At 46.6% G+C, this 14,041-nt stretch overlaps 1 protein-coding gene across 1 annotated transcript in view; it reads left to right on the top strand.

The window, feature by feature from the left end:
* Window positions 1–14,041, top strand: part of LOC141116736 (cholesterol 24-hydroxylase-like) — a 74,795-nt gene that overhangs the window by 30,940 nt on the left and 29,814 nt on the right. The window contains exons 6-10 of the mRNA XM_073609130.1: window positions 318–456; window positions 1,983–2,096; window positions 3,458–3,614; window positions 8,786–8,848; window positions 10,102–10,174. Coding sequence (XP_073465231.1) covers window positions 318–456; window positions 1,983–2,096; window positions 3,458–3,614; window positions 8,786–8,848; window positions 10,102–10,174 — 546 coding nt within the window. The remainder of the gene's footprint in view (window positions 1–317; window positions 457–1,982; window positions 2,097–3,457; window positions 3,615–8,785; window positions 8,849–10,101; window positions 10,175–14,041) is intronic.

Raw genomic sequence — 14,041 nt, 5'->3', positions numbered from 1 at the left:
AAACTATGAGAACTAATGAAGATGCTCTATATATATATATATATATATATATATATATATATATATATATATATATATATATAAAATCAGAGAATGGTTCAGGTTCTATTCGCCTCTACATAATGAGAATCGAATACGTAACTTGTGAATATGTAACCTCTGTGTATCTGGCTCTGATACTAGCCAGTGCCTTACCAGTCATTGACCTCACCAGTCACTGACCTCACCGCACGTCCCTGGAATCACCGGTACATTGTTCCCGGTGGCCAATAATGAAAATTGGGATATTTATACAGAATGTCTGATTTTTCTCTCAGGTATCTAATGGAGATGGTGGGAGTGTTTAATGAAAAAGCTGAGCAGCTGATGGAACAGCTGGAAGAGAAGGCGGATGGGAAGCAGCAAGTGAGCATGCATGCGTTGATCAACTGTGTCACCCTGGACGTCATCCTTAAGGTAAGTTCATATACCAGAGGCCATCTCAGGTTGGGGATTGGTCAGGGCTCCTTAGAACACCCCAGACAGCTCCAACTCTCCTCTCCTTCTAGAATCCTCTAGAACACAGGTGTCAAACACAAGGCCCGCGGGGCCGAATCCGGCCCTCCAGGCCATTTCATGTGGCCCTCACACCTCTCCTGCAGCTGCAGGAGAGCTCCAGCCCTCCTCTGGTCCACCTCCAGACCCCTACTTTCTGCTTTCAAGGAATGCATCCAGCTTCTTCCCAGCTGCAGCATAAGGAAAGGGGGTGCACTGTGATGTTAGGGAGAGTAGGGGACTCCACTTCTGATGGTGGGGTGGCTCTTGACATCTAATGTAAGGGGAGGGGATGCACTGGACATCTAATCTTACAGATACAACCGGCCCTTTTGAGGACAATCATAATGCTGATGCGGCCCACAATGAAATTGAGTTTGACAACCCTGCTCTAGAAGAAAGAGGGAGGTTTCAGTGACGCTACCTGAGAGTCACCAGCTGCTGCTCTGAGCCACTCCCAGCCAAAACAAACCAAAGCAGGCCTGGCTGCCAGCCAGTCCTGCCTAAATTTACCTACTCTACAGAACAAGAATCCTATTCTAGCACCTACCTAAGTAAACGGTGCTACATATGCACTCATAATTATGCACTCTGTGCTCTTGCACATCGCAGATTTTTAGTTCTAGCTTTTCAGTCTGCCATGTTTTGGGAAATTTAGCTTTTTCCTGAACACCAACTGTATTCCTAATCGTAAGATGTAGAAAAATTAATTTTTAGCAGTGATTCTCGGAGATCTGGCCATTATTTAAAGGATTCCTCCAAGGTAAAAGGTCGAGAAACGCCGATCTAGTTAGCTTCATACATTCTCAGGGAAGGGTCGGCGGCTCTCTTCTGAAAATGACTGAAAATCTGGATCCCTTCCCAGCCTCTTATTATAGACCCGGCCCCTTTTAGAGCCCATTCACACAGGGGCGACTTTGGATCCGACTTGAAGTCGCCCTTGGTCGCCCCAAGTCGCGCAACATGTCAAATTCAATGTTAGTCAATGAGACCCATCTTAATGCACACTACTGAAGTCGCTCCGACTTCAGAAAAGGTTCCTGTACTACTTCAATCCAACCTCCCAAGCGACTTGCACCCATTGATTTCAATGGAAGTCGCCTCCAAAGTCGGATCGTGTCTTAACTGAAGCAACAATACAGGAAGAGAAAATTGTTTTCTCAGACAAACCCCTCCCACAGAGCTGATTGTTGTTTGATTGGCCACCGGAAAGTCGCCTGTCCTGGAGGCGACTCGAAGTCGCCTTGTAAGTCGCCCCAAGTCGCGCTGTGGTGCGTGCTCAGGTCGTGTCAAGGTCGCCTCGCAGAGTCGCGGCCAGAGTCGTGTTGCCCCTGTGTGAACCGGCTCTTAAGGTGCAAGTTGAGTTGTTTTCATAATATGTTGCTTTTTCACATGAAATGATACGTTTTATGACCAGACCATAATCCAGATAATCCCTTCCTGAATAGGTGGCTTTCGGCATGGAGCTCGGTTTGGTGGAGGGAAGCAAGACCCCATTTCCAGACGCCATTTCCACGGTTCTGAAGGGGATGATTCATTATCTCCAGAACCCAATAATGCAGGTAGGAAATTCTGTCTGCGGAGTTTTATGTCTTATTTTTTTTTATCTGTCCAATGTTCATCCAGAAGAACAGGGGAGTATAAAATGAACATTCAGACTGCATTCACCACTAGCCGTTTTTTTTTGGCAAATGCATTTTCCAATTAAAATAAAAAAACACATAAAAACATGCATGCATTGTAAGGCCTTGTTCACATGGGCGTATTATAGCGTCCGCCTGTGGGAGGGCCATGTTTGCCTGCACAGGGATGTACAGGTGTCCTGTTAGTCCAATTGCTGTCAATTGCGACGCAGAAGCTGCACAAACAGCCACTTCTCTCAGGATCAATGGTGTCCACAATGGTGAGAAATACAGGCAAGGACTTATCCATCATGTCGTACCATCAGGGAGGCGTGTGATTGGCCCCAAATGTATTCTGCAGCAGGACAACCCACCCCAAACATACAGCCAATGACATTAAAGTGGAACTTCGCTCTTTCAATCAACATAGCCTATTTTTAACCCTTATGCTATTAGCATTAATAAATAGATAGGGAAGTACACTATATTGTCAAAAGTATTGGGACGCCTGCCATTACAAGCACATGAACTTTAAAGCGGAAAAATATCAAAAGCCAGCAGCTACGAATACTGCAGCTGCTGACATTTAATATAGGGACACTTACCTGTCCATGGAGCCCGCGATGTCGACAGCCGAAGCTGACCTGTCCGTCGGCTGTCGGCTGCTGCTGCCATCCTCGGTAGGGGAATCAGGAAGTGAAGCCGTGCGGCTTCACTTCCTGGTTCCCTACTGAGCATACGTCCTCACTGGTCCCTGCTGTGTTCTGTCTCCCAGAAGACAGTGGGGGACGATAGAGTGGGCGCCGGAAGTGTTGTAGGTCGCCACGAACGCCGTGGTAATTATTTATGCCAGGAAGTGGGAGCAATTACCTGTATTAGACCGGTATCTGCTCCCTCCTCCCCCCTGAAAGGTGCCAAATGTGACACGGGAGGGGGGAGCATTACAAAAAGTGGAAGTTCCATTTTTGGGTGGAACTCCACTTTAACTAGTTGCCAACCGCCGCACGCCGATATACGTCGGAACACTGGCAGCGGTGGGCAAATGGGCGTACCTGTACGTTCCCCTTTAAGAGCCGGGGGCTTTCACACTGGAGCAGTGCGCTGGCAGGACGTTAGGAAAAGTTCTGCCAGCAGCTTCTTTGGAGCGGTGAACTCACCGCTCCTCCACCGCTGCTCCCCATTGATATCAATGGGGCCCTGATCTCAACTTCATGAAGTCTGTCTGGGGATTGCATGAAGAGACATAGAAGGCATACGAACGTCATGTACATAGTGACATTGTTGACCCTCTCTGCCCGCAGTTCATGCCCCAGCATTGGGCCTACGTTAAGAAAGTTCAGAATAGTGCGGATCTGCTGCGGAAGGTCGGGCAGGAATGTATCATGAAGAGGAAACAAGCAATGCTGAATGGAGAGGAGCTCCCCAAGGATATCCTCACCAAAATCCTACAAGTTGCTGGTATGTGACAAATAATTATCATGAAATGAAGAGTACTTCCTCCTGTAAGGGGAAAAAAAAATGCCAGCATTACCTATAAAGAATATTAATAAATTACTGGACAGTAGGGATAAGCCGAACATACCCCAGTTCGGTTTGCACCAGAACCTGCGAACGGACCAAAAATTTGCACGAACGTTAGAACCCCACTGACATCTATGGGACTCGAACGTTCGAAATCAAAAGCGCTAATTTGCATGGTATTGTCCTTAAAAGGGTTTGGGGACCCGGGTTCTGCCCCAGGGGCCGTTTTTTCGGGAGCAGTAATTTTAATGATGCTTAAAGTGAAAAAATAAAAGTGAAATATTCCTTTAAATATCGTACCTGGGGGGTGTCTATAGTATGCCTGTAAAGTGGCGCGTGTTTCCCGTGCTAAGAACAGTCCCTGCACAAAATTACATTTTTAAAGGAATAAAAGTAATTTAAAACTGCTTGCGGCTTTAATGTAATGTCGGGTCCCGACAATATGGATGAAAATCAGTGAGACAAACGGCTTGGGTACCCCTTCCCCCCCACTCCATTACCAGGCCCTTTGGGTCTTGTATGGATATTAAGGGGAACCCCGCACCCAAATTATAAAAAGGAAAGGCGTGGGGTCCCCAGGCCCTATATACTCTGAACAGCAGTATACAGGCGGTGCAAACAAGACAGGGACTGTAGGTTTGTTGTTAAGTAGAATCTGTTTGTAATTTTGAACTGGTACATTTTTAAAGTGTAGCTCCAGCCAAAAAATCTATTTTTAATCTTTTTGGAAAACATAGGGAAGGGTTATCACCCCTGTGACATTTGTTTTGCTGTCTGTGCTCCTCTTCAGAAGATTTTACCTCACTTTCTGTCCCAATGACAAATGTTTTTAGAAAATTTGGGGTTTTTAGTGAAGCAAGGATTGGTGATAAAGCATCAGTGGAAATGAGAAACGTTTTTCCCATATTAACTCTTACAGGAGAGAATTTCCCCTCCTAGGGGTAGATTTCATCTCACTTCCTGTTGTCTCCTTCCGTTTGCAAGTAGGAGTCCTTTGTAAGTTAGATGTTTGAAAGTAGGGGCCTGCCCTATATACTCAGCAGAAATTTGGGCCTTAGGTGTTTGTTGTGGCCACAACACTAAGCCCTCACAGGGCCCTGCTGTTAAATATTAGATCAAGAATTGTAATTACATGCCCCTGTTGAACAGGGGCAGAAAAATTGGGCCTTTGGTGGTGGTGGTGCCACAACACTGCAACCCCTCACAGATACTCTAGTTGGAGCGCAGGAACGAGCCCTGCTGCAAAGAATTGCATCAAAAATTGTAATTACACGCCCCTGTTGGGGGCTGAAAAATTGGGCCTTAGCTATTGGTGGCGGCGCCCAGAAACAAAAATATTCTTACAAGCCATCAGCATGATCATTGAGAAGGAAGAGGATAATTACTCAGGACCATCTGTGCCCTGATTACAATTAAGTGCCCACCAGTGGCAGCAATCAGTGCCCACAAGTGCCACCAATCAGTGCCCATTAGTGATGACAGTCAGTGCTGCCCATCAGTGCCGCCTAACCGTGCCACCTATCAGTGCCCACCAGTGCTGCCTATCAGTGCCACCTAACAAGCTGTGGTGTCGGACTCCAATAATGGAATACTAGAAAGGGGGACAAATACAGATTTCTTTATCATACATCAGCAGCCTGATTATTTCTTACCAACAAGGTTATGTGCCACCTACAGGTGACTGGACACAGGCAAAAAGACAAGGAGTCCCCTTCTATATAACCCCTCCTATACGGGAAGGTCCTGTTTTTTAGCAGTGTCTGAAGGTGCAATTCTCTGCTCAGCCAGGCCAGTTTCTTTAACGTTTTTTTTCAAGATTCAGGAGGCTGGTTGGTATCCGGGTCCGTCCAGCCATATCATCTCTCAGCAGAATGGTACCCAGAAGAAAGGGACGTGATGCGAGGGATGACCTGTAATATTACTGGTCAGCACTGGACCCTGTCTGTGTATATGGAACCCTGCGCAGTAGTACGGCCAAGGTGGTTTCCAGTAGGGTGCTATACAGGTCTAGGGCAGTGGGTGAGTACAGTGGCAGAGCAGCTCTCCTGTGCTGGATCACATACCCAATACGTGATCCGGCACTTGCGGGTAGGTGGCGCGCCGGCTGTGCTATGATCTGTCACAGGACAAGCCGATCAGCGGGTGCTGGCCAATGATTGATCCCCGGGACCAGCCACGAGGAGGAAGACAGGACAGAGCTCTGTCAATGTAAACAATACAGAGCTCTGTCCTGTCAACGAGGATGTTCTGGTTTTTGTTTCCCTGCAAAGCAGGGAACAAAAAACGGCACATCTCTTAGAGCAGGGGTAGGCAACCTGGTGCCCTCCAGCTGCTGCAGAACTACAAGTCCCATCATGCCTCTGGGAGTAATTGTAACTGCCAGCCTTGGATGCCACATGGGAAATGTATTTCCACAACAGCTGGAGGGCCCCAGGTTGCCTACTCCTGCTTTAGAGAAAGCACCTCGCAGTAAACACACTAGGCACACGTTCAACCCTTTGATAGCCTTACACGTATAACCCCTTCCTAGCCAGTGTCATTAGTACAGTAATTTCTTTTTGGGCGCCATCCAACTATTATAACTTAATTTGCCTTATTTTCCCTATATTATTATAGTGCTCTCTGTCCCTCCCATACCGCGGGTCAGATTGCGGTTTGTTTCTAAAATAATATTTTAATAAAGTTTCTATATATATTATCTCTATGGTTATAGACAAGTTCGGGTTCCCACCTTCCAAGACTCACATCGAGGCGTGGTTCAGTCGTTACACTATTTAGCGCGATGGTTCAGTGCGTCGCCTGATCCCGAGATTGTGACGAAACGCGCGTAGGGCGGCAGACGTGCTGACGTCATCGCGCTTTCCCAGTGAACGGGTGTTCGCTTGCTGGCTGGCTGCTTTTATCTTCTTATTTGTAAGTGCAATATTTCTATTCCATTAAATCCTTTGTGGTACCGTATACACTATGGAGTCTTTCTTTATATTTTCTGGGTAATACCTGAATTAGCTCCTTGGTGGCTGATGCTCGAGTATTGCAGGCTATTTGGTGCTCATTTACAAGCTCCTTCCAAATTCTAGCGGGGATAACCATCTTCCTTTGGGATAAAGGCCCTGGCTGGGTATTTAGCTGCAGGCTCTTTAAATCTTGCCTTCTGGTAAGCGCACAATTCATGTGGTGGAGGTACACTGTCGTCAAGAGGTGTTATTCTTAAGAACTCACTTTATGTGCTATATATGGACTGTTTATTATCTACGACATTTATATACAACCGTTGATTTGGACAAATTCATTTTTTATCTTTCATTTTTACATTTGGTCACGTTTTGGTCAGCGCTGCTACTTAGTATTATTCATCTGTTTCTGTGTGTGTTTTAGCAGGTGCTTTTTTTTCTACGTCAATTTTTGTATTTATATATGTTCTTCAGCGCAGTATTTTTCCACTGTCATTAGTAAAGTGACAGTGTATATTTTTAGCACCGATTACTGTATTAGTATCACTGGTTCCCAAAAAGTGTCAGACTGCCCACCATACTGTCACAGTCCTGCTATAAATCGCTGATCGCCGGCATTACTAGTATAAAAAATAAATGATTAAAAACTTTGGTGTATATATACCACAGTTTGTAGACGCTATAACGTTTGCGTAAATCAATCTACGCTTATTAAGATTTTTTTTTTTTCTTTACCAAAAACACGTAGCAGAATACATGGCCTAAATTTATGAAGAAATTAAATTTTTAAGAAAAAAAAATTTTATTGGATGTTTTATAGCAGAAAGTAAAAAAAAATGTATTTTTTTTCAAAATGTTTAGTCTGGTATAGCGCAAAAAAATTAATGCATTGGTGATCAAATACAGTACCACTAAAATAAATCTCTATTTGCGGGGAAAAAAAAGGATTTGCGTTGCATGACCACGCAATTTCCCGCTAATCACTTCAGTCCCGGAAGGATTTACCCCCCTTCCTGACCAGGCCATTTTTTGCGATACGGCATTGCGTTGCTTTAACTGACAATTGCACGGTTGTGCGATGCTGTACACAGATAAAATTGTCCTTTTTTTTTCCCGCACAAATAGAGCTTTATTTTGGTGTTTTTTTTTTTTTTTTTTTTTGTGCTATAAACAAAAACAGACCGACATTTTTGAAAAAAAAAATGTTTTACTTTCTTCTATAAAACCTATCCAAAAAAAATATATAAAAAAAAAAAACTAATTTCTTCATCAATTTAGGCCAACATGTATTCTGCTACATATTTTTGGTAAAAAAAAATCCCAATAAGCGTAGATTGATTGGTTTGTGCAAAAGTTATAGCGTCTACAAACTATGGGATAGATTTTTGGACTTTTAATTTTTTTAATTGTTTTTACCAGTAATGACGGGGATCAGCGATTTTTAGTGGGACTGCGACATTGCGGTGGGCAAATATGACCCTAAGTGACACTTTTTGGGGACCAGTGACTCCAATACAGTGATCAGTGCTAAAAAAAAAAAAAATTGCACTGTCACTGTATAAATGACACTGGCAGGGAAGGGGTTAACAAGGGCGATCAAAGGGTTAAATGTGTTTCCTCAGTGTCTAACTGTGGGGGAAGTGCTGACAGGAACAACACAGAGATCGCTGTTCCTGACTACTAGGAACCAGACGATCTCCATGTTCTCCCCTGTCAGAACGGGGATCTGCCTTGTTTACATTGGCAGATCCCCGTTCTGCCTCTCCCAGAAGCGATCGCAGGTGCCTGACTCACATCGGGTCTGCCGGACACGCGCATTGGCTCCTCCTCCATGCAGCAGGCCCACGCCCCTCCCAGTGTCTATTGCATGAAACAACTTACAGGTACGTTGTTTCGCGCAATGGAGTCGCCCTGCCGCAGTATATATATGCGGGGGGGGGCGGTCCTTAAGTGATCAAAGTAACGTGGTGCCAAAAAAGCAAAAAATGGCCTGGTCATGAAGGGGGTAAATCTTCTTCTGGAGGGCAAGTGGTTAAATCTGGTTATTTTTAAATAAAAACCATCATTGGTAGGAAGAATTCTCTGTATTCTGAATGCAGCTTTTATGATCTGATGACGGGATGTGTAAAGTCTTTGTCTTCTCCTCTTTGTATTCAGAGCAGGAGGAGGGTCTGGATGATGAGTTAATGTTGGACAATTTCATCACATTCTTCATTGCCGGTAAGTAGAGGAGGTGTAAGCCAAATCCGCCTCATACCATTCTAGTATACAGAGAGCCTCATTTATCTCTATGAAATGCCGTCCTTGTGTTGTCCCTCTTTGTCGTTTTTTCCAGTATGTGGATAAAAAAATACAACGCTCACAATATAAGTGAAATAAACAAAAAAAGTCCAAATAAATGTAACTGAAGTGTTGGTCCACAATGAAGTAGGTGCAGGAGTACAGTGACACCCTCTTTTGCATCCCCACTCACCAGAACAGGACGACCCCCCAGCTTTGCAGTCCAGGGGTCACTTCAGGCTTGTAAATGGTATCACAAACACGTGGATTGGTGTCAAAGCATCAGATGATAGATTTCCAATGTGAGGCTCTCAACAGGATATGCAGGCACCCAGAAATAAAAAGAGGATGGACTAAAAGTGAAGTACTGTTATAAAAGTTGATTTAATGTGCATGGGGATCAGTACTTACAAAAAAAACAAAAAAACAATTAAAACCAGGCATGGGCATAGCGCTGTAGATACAGGAAGCAGCCGTCCATAGCGTGCGTTCCACGGACCGGAAATGACGTCAATCGGAACAGGAAATTATGTCAATGCATTTTGCACTCCCTCAGGGCCTCATCAAGAACATCAGGGTGTCAAGGAGGTCCTTGATGACGCATGGGACTGGAGGGCCACCAGTTTGAGACCTCTGACCTAGAGGGACCTCAGGTAAGTATTGGGGGGTTGAGGGGGGCTACGCCTTAAGACTTCCCTTCACTGGAACTAATGGGCCAAGCACAACCCCTGAAAAACACCCCCACACTATAATCTCCACTCCACCAAATGATTTGGACCAGTGCACAAAGCAAGGTCCATAAAGACATGGATGAGCGAGTTTGGGGTGGAGGAACTTGACTGTCCTGACCTCAACCTGATAGAACATCTTTGGCATGAATTAGAGTGGAGACTATGAACCAGGCCTTCTGATCCAACATCAGTGCCTGACCTCACAAATGCGCTTCTGGAAGAATGGTCAAACATTCCCATAGACACACTCCTAAACCTTGTGGACAGCCTTCCCAGAAGAATCAAAGCTGTAAAGGGTGGACCAGCGCAATATTGAACCCTACGGACTAAGGCTGGGATGCCATTAAAGTTAATGTGCGTGTAAAGGCAAGCGTCCCAATACTTTTGACACTATAGTGTATCTGTCAGGAACTGACCTCCTATAATGTGTAATAATCAGAGATTTGTGTATCTTCCACACAGGCCAAGAGACCACGGCCAACCAGCTGTCCTTCACTGTGATGGAGCTGACCCGACAACCAGAGATAATACAGAGGTGAGTCCTGCTACCGGGCTGATCACATCATTGTAAGCAATGTGGTTCTGCATTTGTGTTTGTGTTCTATTACAGCCGCTAGATCAGCATGGCAAGGAGTCGACCAGCTTTTTCACAAGGTGGTCAATAGCAATGGCAGCCCTTTGTATTTCTCTTGGCCCAGGTTTCCTTTTGTCATGTGACAAACATAACATTTCCTCCTGAAAAATGCTCGGCATCTGGCTTTCATGCTGATCCTTTTGTATCGATATGCAGAGGAGAAAAATGGACACCATTCTCTAGCCAGGGATGTGCATGGTCCATAAAGTCCTGCCCCTCTGCTTGCTTCTTCCCCCTAAGACCCCTTTTCACACTGAAGGCGTTTTTCAGGCGCTAAAGGGCTAAAAAATAGCGCCTGAAAAAATGCCTCCCCTGCAGCCCCAGTGTGAGAGCCGGAGTGCTTTCACACTGGGGCGGTGCGCATGCAGGACGCTAGAAAAAGTCTTGCAAGCAGCATCTTTGGGGGTTAAAAGCGCACCGCTAGCAGCCGAAAAGCGCAGCTAAAACTAGCAGCGCTTTACCGCTAATGCGGCCACGCTGTGAGTGTGAAAGGGGTCTTAGGGAAAGTTCTAAAATGCATCCTTATCGCCTATCTCCCGCTGTAGCTTGGATCTCAGTACTACTTACAGTAACCCAATACTCCTACTTCTTAAAGTGCTGCTATACCCAGGACTCTGCATTCACTATATCTGGTCTCCCACAGTACACAGAACATGGAAATGCAGTTATTTTAGTAAATATAAACGGCTAAATACCTTTTCTCATCAGCGGTATATAGCAGTCTTGTGACTTCTATCAGTGTCTGGTTAAAGCTTGTAGGAGGAGTTTTCATTCTCCTCTGACTGTCCTATGAGGCTGCAGGACCCCTGACCCTCTGTCTGGACAGTGCTGATTGGCCCCGTGCTGATCACATGCACCCTCCCTAGAAAAAAAAAAAAAAACGCTAGCAATACACACCAAACTGAGCATGTGCAGGGTGCCTCCAAGGCTCTGTTCTATCAGGAGATGGATTGGGGACAGTGGAAGAAGGGGAAAATCAGAGAAGACAGGATCAAACAGCCTTTTTTTTTACATTTTTTTTTTACACAATGCAGAGATTTAGCCCCTTAGGATCCACATAACAAGCATGCTTTACTGCGTATACAGATTGATTTTACTGTTGTGGGTTTAGTCACACTTTAAGACTGACCCCTGGCAGCTCCTCACCAGCACTACTTATATGCGAGCCACCCTACTCGGGGTACCTCTTCTGCCAGTGAGGGGTGGGGCAGACATCCGCTCCATATGCCCCCTGCCTATGGGGATGTCTAGTGGCTCTTAACCTCTTCTGTTCCAGCAACATACCGGTACGTCGCTGGACTTTGAGTGGTTATACCTGGATGATCCCGTTACCATTTTTTAGAGCCAGCGGTCGGCTCTTTTGTAAAAAGTAATCTTAGTGGCTGGATAGCTTTTACGCCCACCCCCCCCCCCCCCCCTCCTTCCACAGCTTTTTGGGCTCACCCGTCCCACCGAACAAAGCTTTGATTGGCTATGGTAACTTGGAAGCGATGCTATAACATCACTTCCGGTTTACCCAGATATCAACAGCAACATTTAAAAAAAAAAAAAAAAAATCAAAAGTATTCTAAAATCCCTGATCTTAGAGTTTTGGTTGCTTTTAAGGGCAAAGGAGGGATTTCTTCATAAAGAGTACCTGTCACCATGGGCGTCTACAGGAGGGGCAAGGGGGGTCAAGTGCCCCCCCCCCTTTTGGAATCAGCAAGGTGTCCGCACACTAGGGAGGAAAGTGCAGGAAAGTAAAGTCAAACATGATAAGAGAACCTTTCACTTCACCAAGGCTCAGCCTTATTTATTGTGTGGCTGACAATTGGATCTCCTTCCCCACTGTCACAGGCTGCCTGATCTCTGTTATCTTCTGTTATCAGCCAACTGCTTGTGGAATGCAGACATGTCAGCATAGACTCCTTACACTCTCATCTGGGTTGAACCTTCTGTTATCATGTGAAGAGATTTAAAGGGGTTGTAAAGTTATTTATTTATTTTTTTTAAAATAACAAACATGTTATACTTACCTTCACTGTGCAGCTCGTTCTGCACAGAGTGGCCCCGAACCTGCTCTTCTGGGGTCCCTCGGCGGCTGTTTCAGCTCCTCCCCGCAAGCATTTACCACCTTCATGCGAGCTCCCTCGCACGGTGGTGAGTGCTTGCGGGCGCGCTCCCGTGATACAGCCGGCGGCTATAGCCGCTCGCTGTATCACTCGGCCCCGCCCCCCGGCGCGCCGCGTCATCGGATGTGATTGACAGCAGCGCGAGCCAATGGCTGCGCTGCTTTCAATCCATCCACTGCAGCCAATCAGCGACCAGGCTGAGCTGCAATGAAGATGACGAGCACGAGCAGCGAAGATTCGAGGCGTCAGGTAAGTAAAACGGGGGGCCTAGGGGCGGCGGTACTGTCAAAAGTTTTTTCACCTTAATGCATAGAATGCATTAAGGTGAAAAAATTTTTACCTTTACAACCCCTTTAACACTTCCCTGCATGCTTTTGCTTGGCTACTCTTAGGGCTCCTCCAAGTGTGTGGACGTGACCGTTGCTCCTCTGAATAGATCCATGCTTGGATCGCTTTTCAGAGCTGTTTAAGAGGTGGTGAGGAGGCAATATGTTGCCTCCTCAACAGTGGTGTATTTAGGTTTTGTGCTGCCCTAGGCCTGACTAAACACATGCACCCCCCTAATTTAAATACGACCCACCCCATCCTGCCGAGGCCACACCCCTTCCTGTTTAAGACCCACCCTATCATCTGTAAACCACACCCCTTCCTCATTAGGCTTATTTGGCACCTTTCAGGGGGGAACGGTACCTGTTTCTGACAGGTACCCTTCCCCACTTCCAGGAGACTGCGCTGTCCCCTCTGAAGTTTGCCCCCCCCCTCCTCCTTCCTCCACTGGGCCATTCAGAAAGTGCAACGCGCTTCACACATGTGCAGTAGGGAACCGGTCGGTTTCCCTTACCATGAATGATAGTGGCAAAACCCGAGAGCCAATCTGAAAATCGTCTGAGGTGTCGACATCGCTGGATCCCTGGACAGGTAAGTGTCCTAATATTAAACGTAAGAAGCTACAGTATTTGTAGCTGCTGAGTTTTAATGCTATCATTGGGGGGGGGGGGGGTCTCACTGTGCCCATCAAACGCAGCCACTGTGCCCATCAGTTGCAGCCTCACTGTGCCCCATCAGTTGCAGCCACTGTGCCCCATCAAACGCAGCCACTGTGCCCCATCAAACGCAGCCACTGTGCCCCATCAAACGCAGCCACTGTGCCCCATCAAACGCTAACACTGTGCCCATCAAATGCTGCCACTGCCAGTGCCCATAACACTGATATAATTTATTCAATCATTGTACCTGCTGTCCTGGGGGTTTCCCTTGTGCTCCTCTCTCTCCTCCTCCTGACGTCACAGCCAGATCCCGCCCCAGGGCCGAGGAGAAGATTCACTGCAGGAAAGCAGTGCAGGGGAGGGTAGGCGGAGCTTAAGGCTCCACCTGTCACCTGCTGCTTATGGGGGCACGAGTGACACACGCCGCCCCCCCCCGCATGAGAAAAAGCCCCCCCACCCGTCTTGCCGATTCCTGGCTCCCGCTGCCGCCTCCCGCACACATGCAGCCCACGGCGGCCGGCTTTCTGTAGCGGCGCCGCGGTGTATGGGCGTGCTTGTCAGAGAGTGGGGGGGCGTGAGATACACGCCCCCATTCTCTGACAAGCATACCCATACACAGTGGCGCCGCTACAGAAAGCCGGCCGCCGTGGGCTGCATGTGTGCGGGAGCGG

The sequence above is a fragment of the Aquarana catesbeiana genome, linkage group LG13 (genome assembly GCF_042186555.1).
Source record: "Aquarana catesbeiana isolate 2022-GZ linkage group LG13, ASM4218655v1, whole genome shotgun sequence".
NCBI lineage: Eukaryota > Metazoa > Chordata > Amphibia > Anura > Ranidae > Aquarana > Aquarana catesbeiana.
Note: the sequence above shows the minus strand (reverse complement) of the source record. Positions and strands in the feature narration are given on the sequence as shown.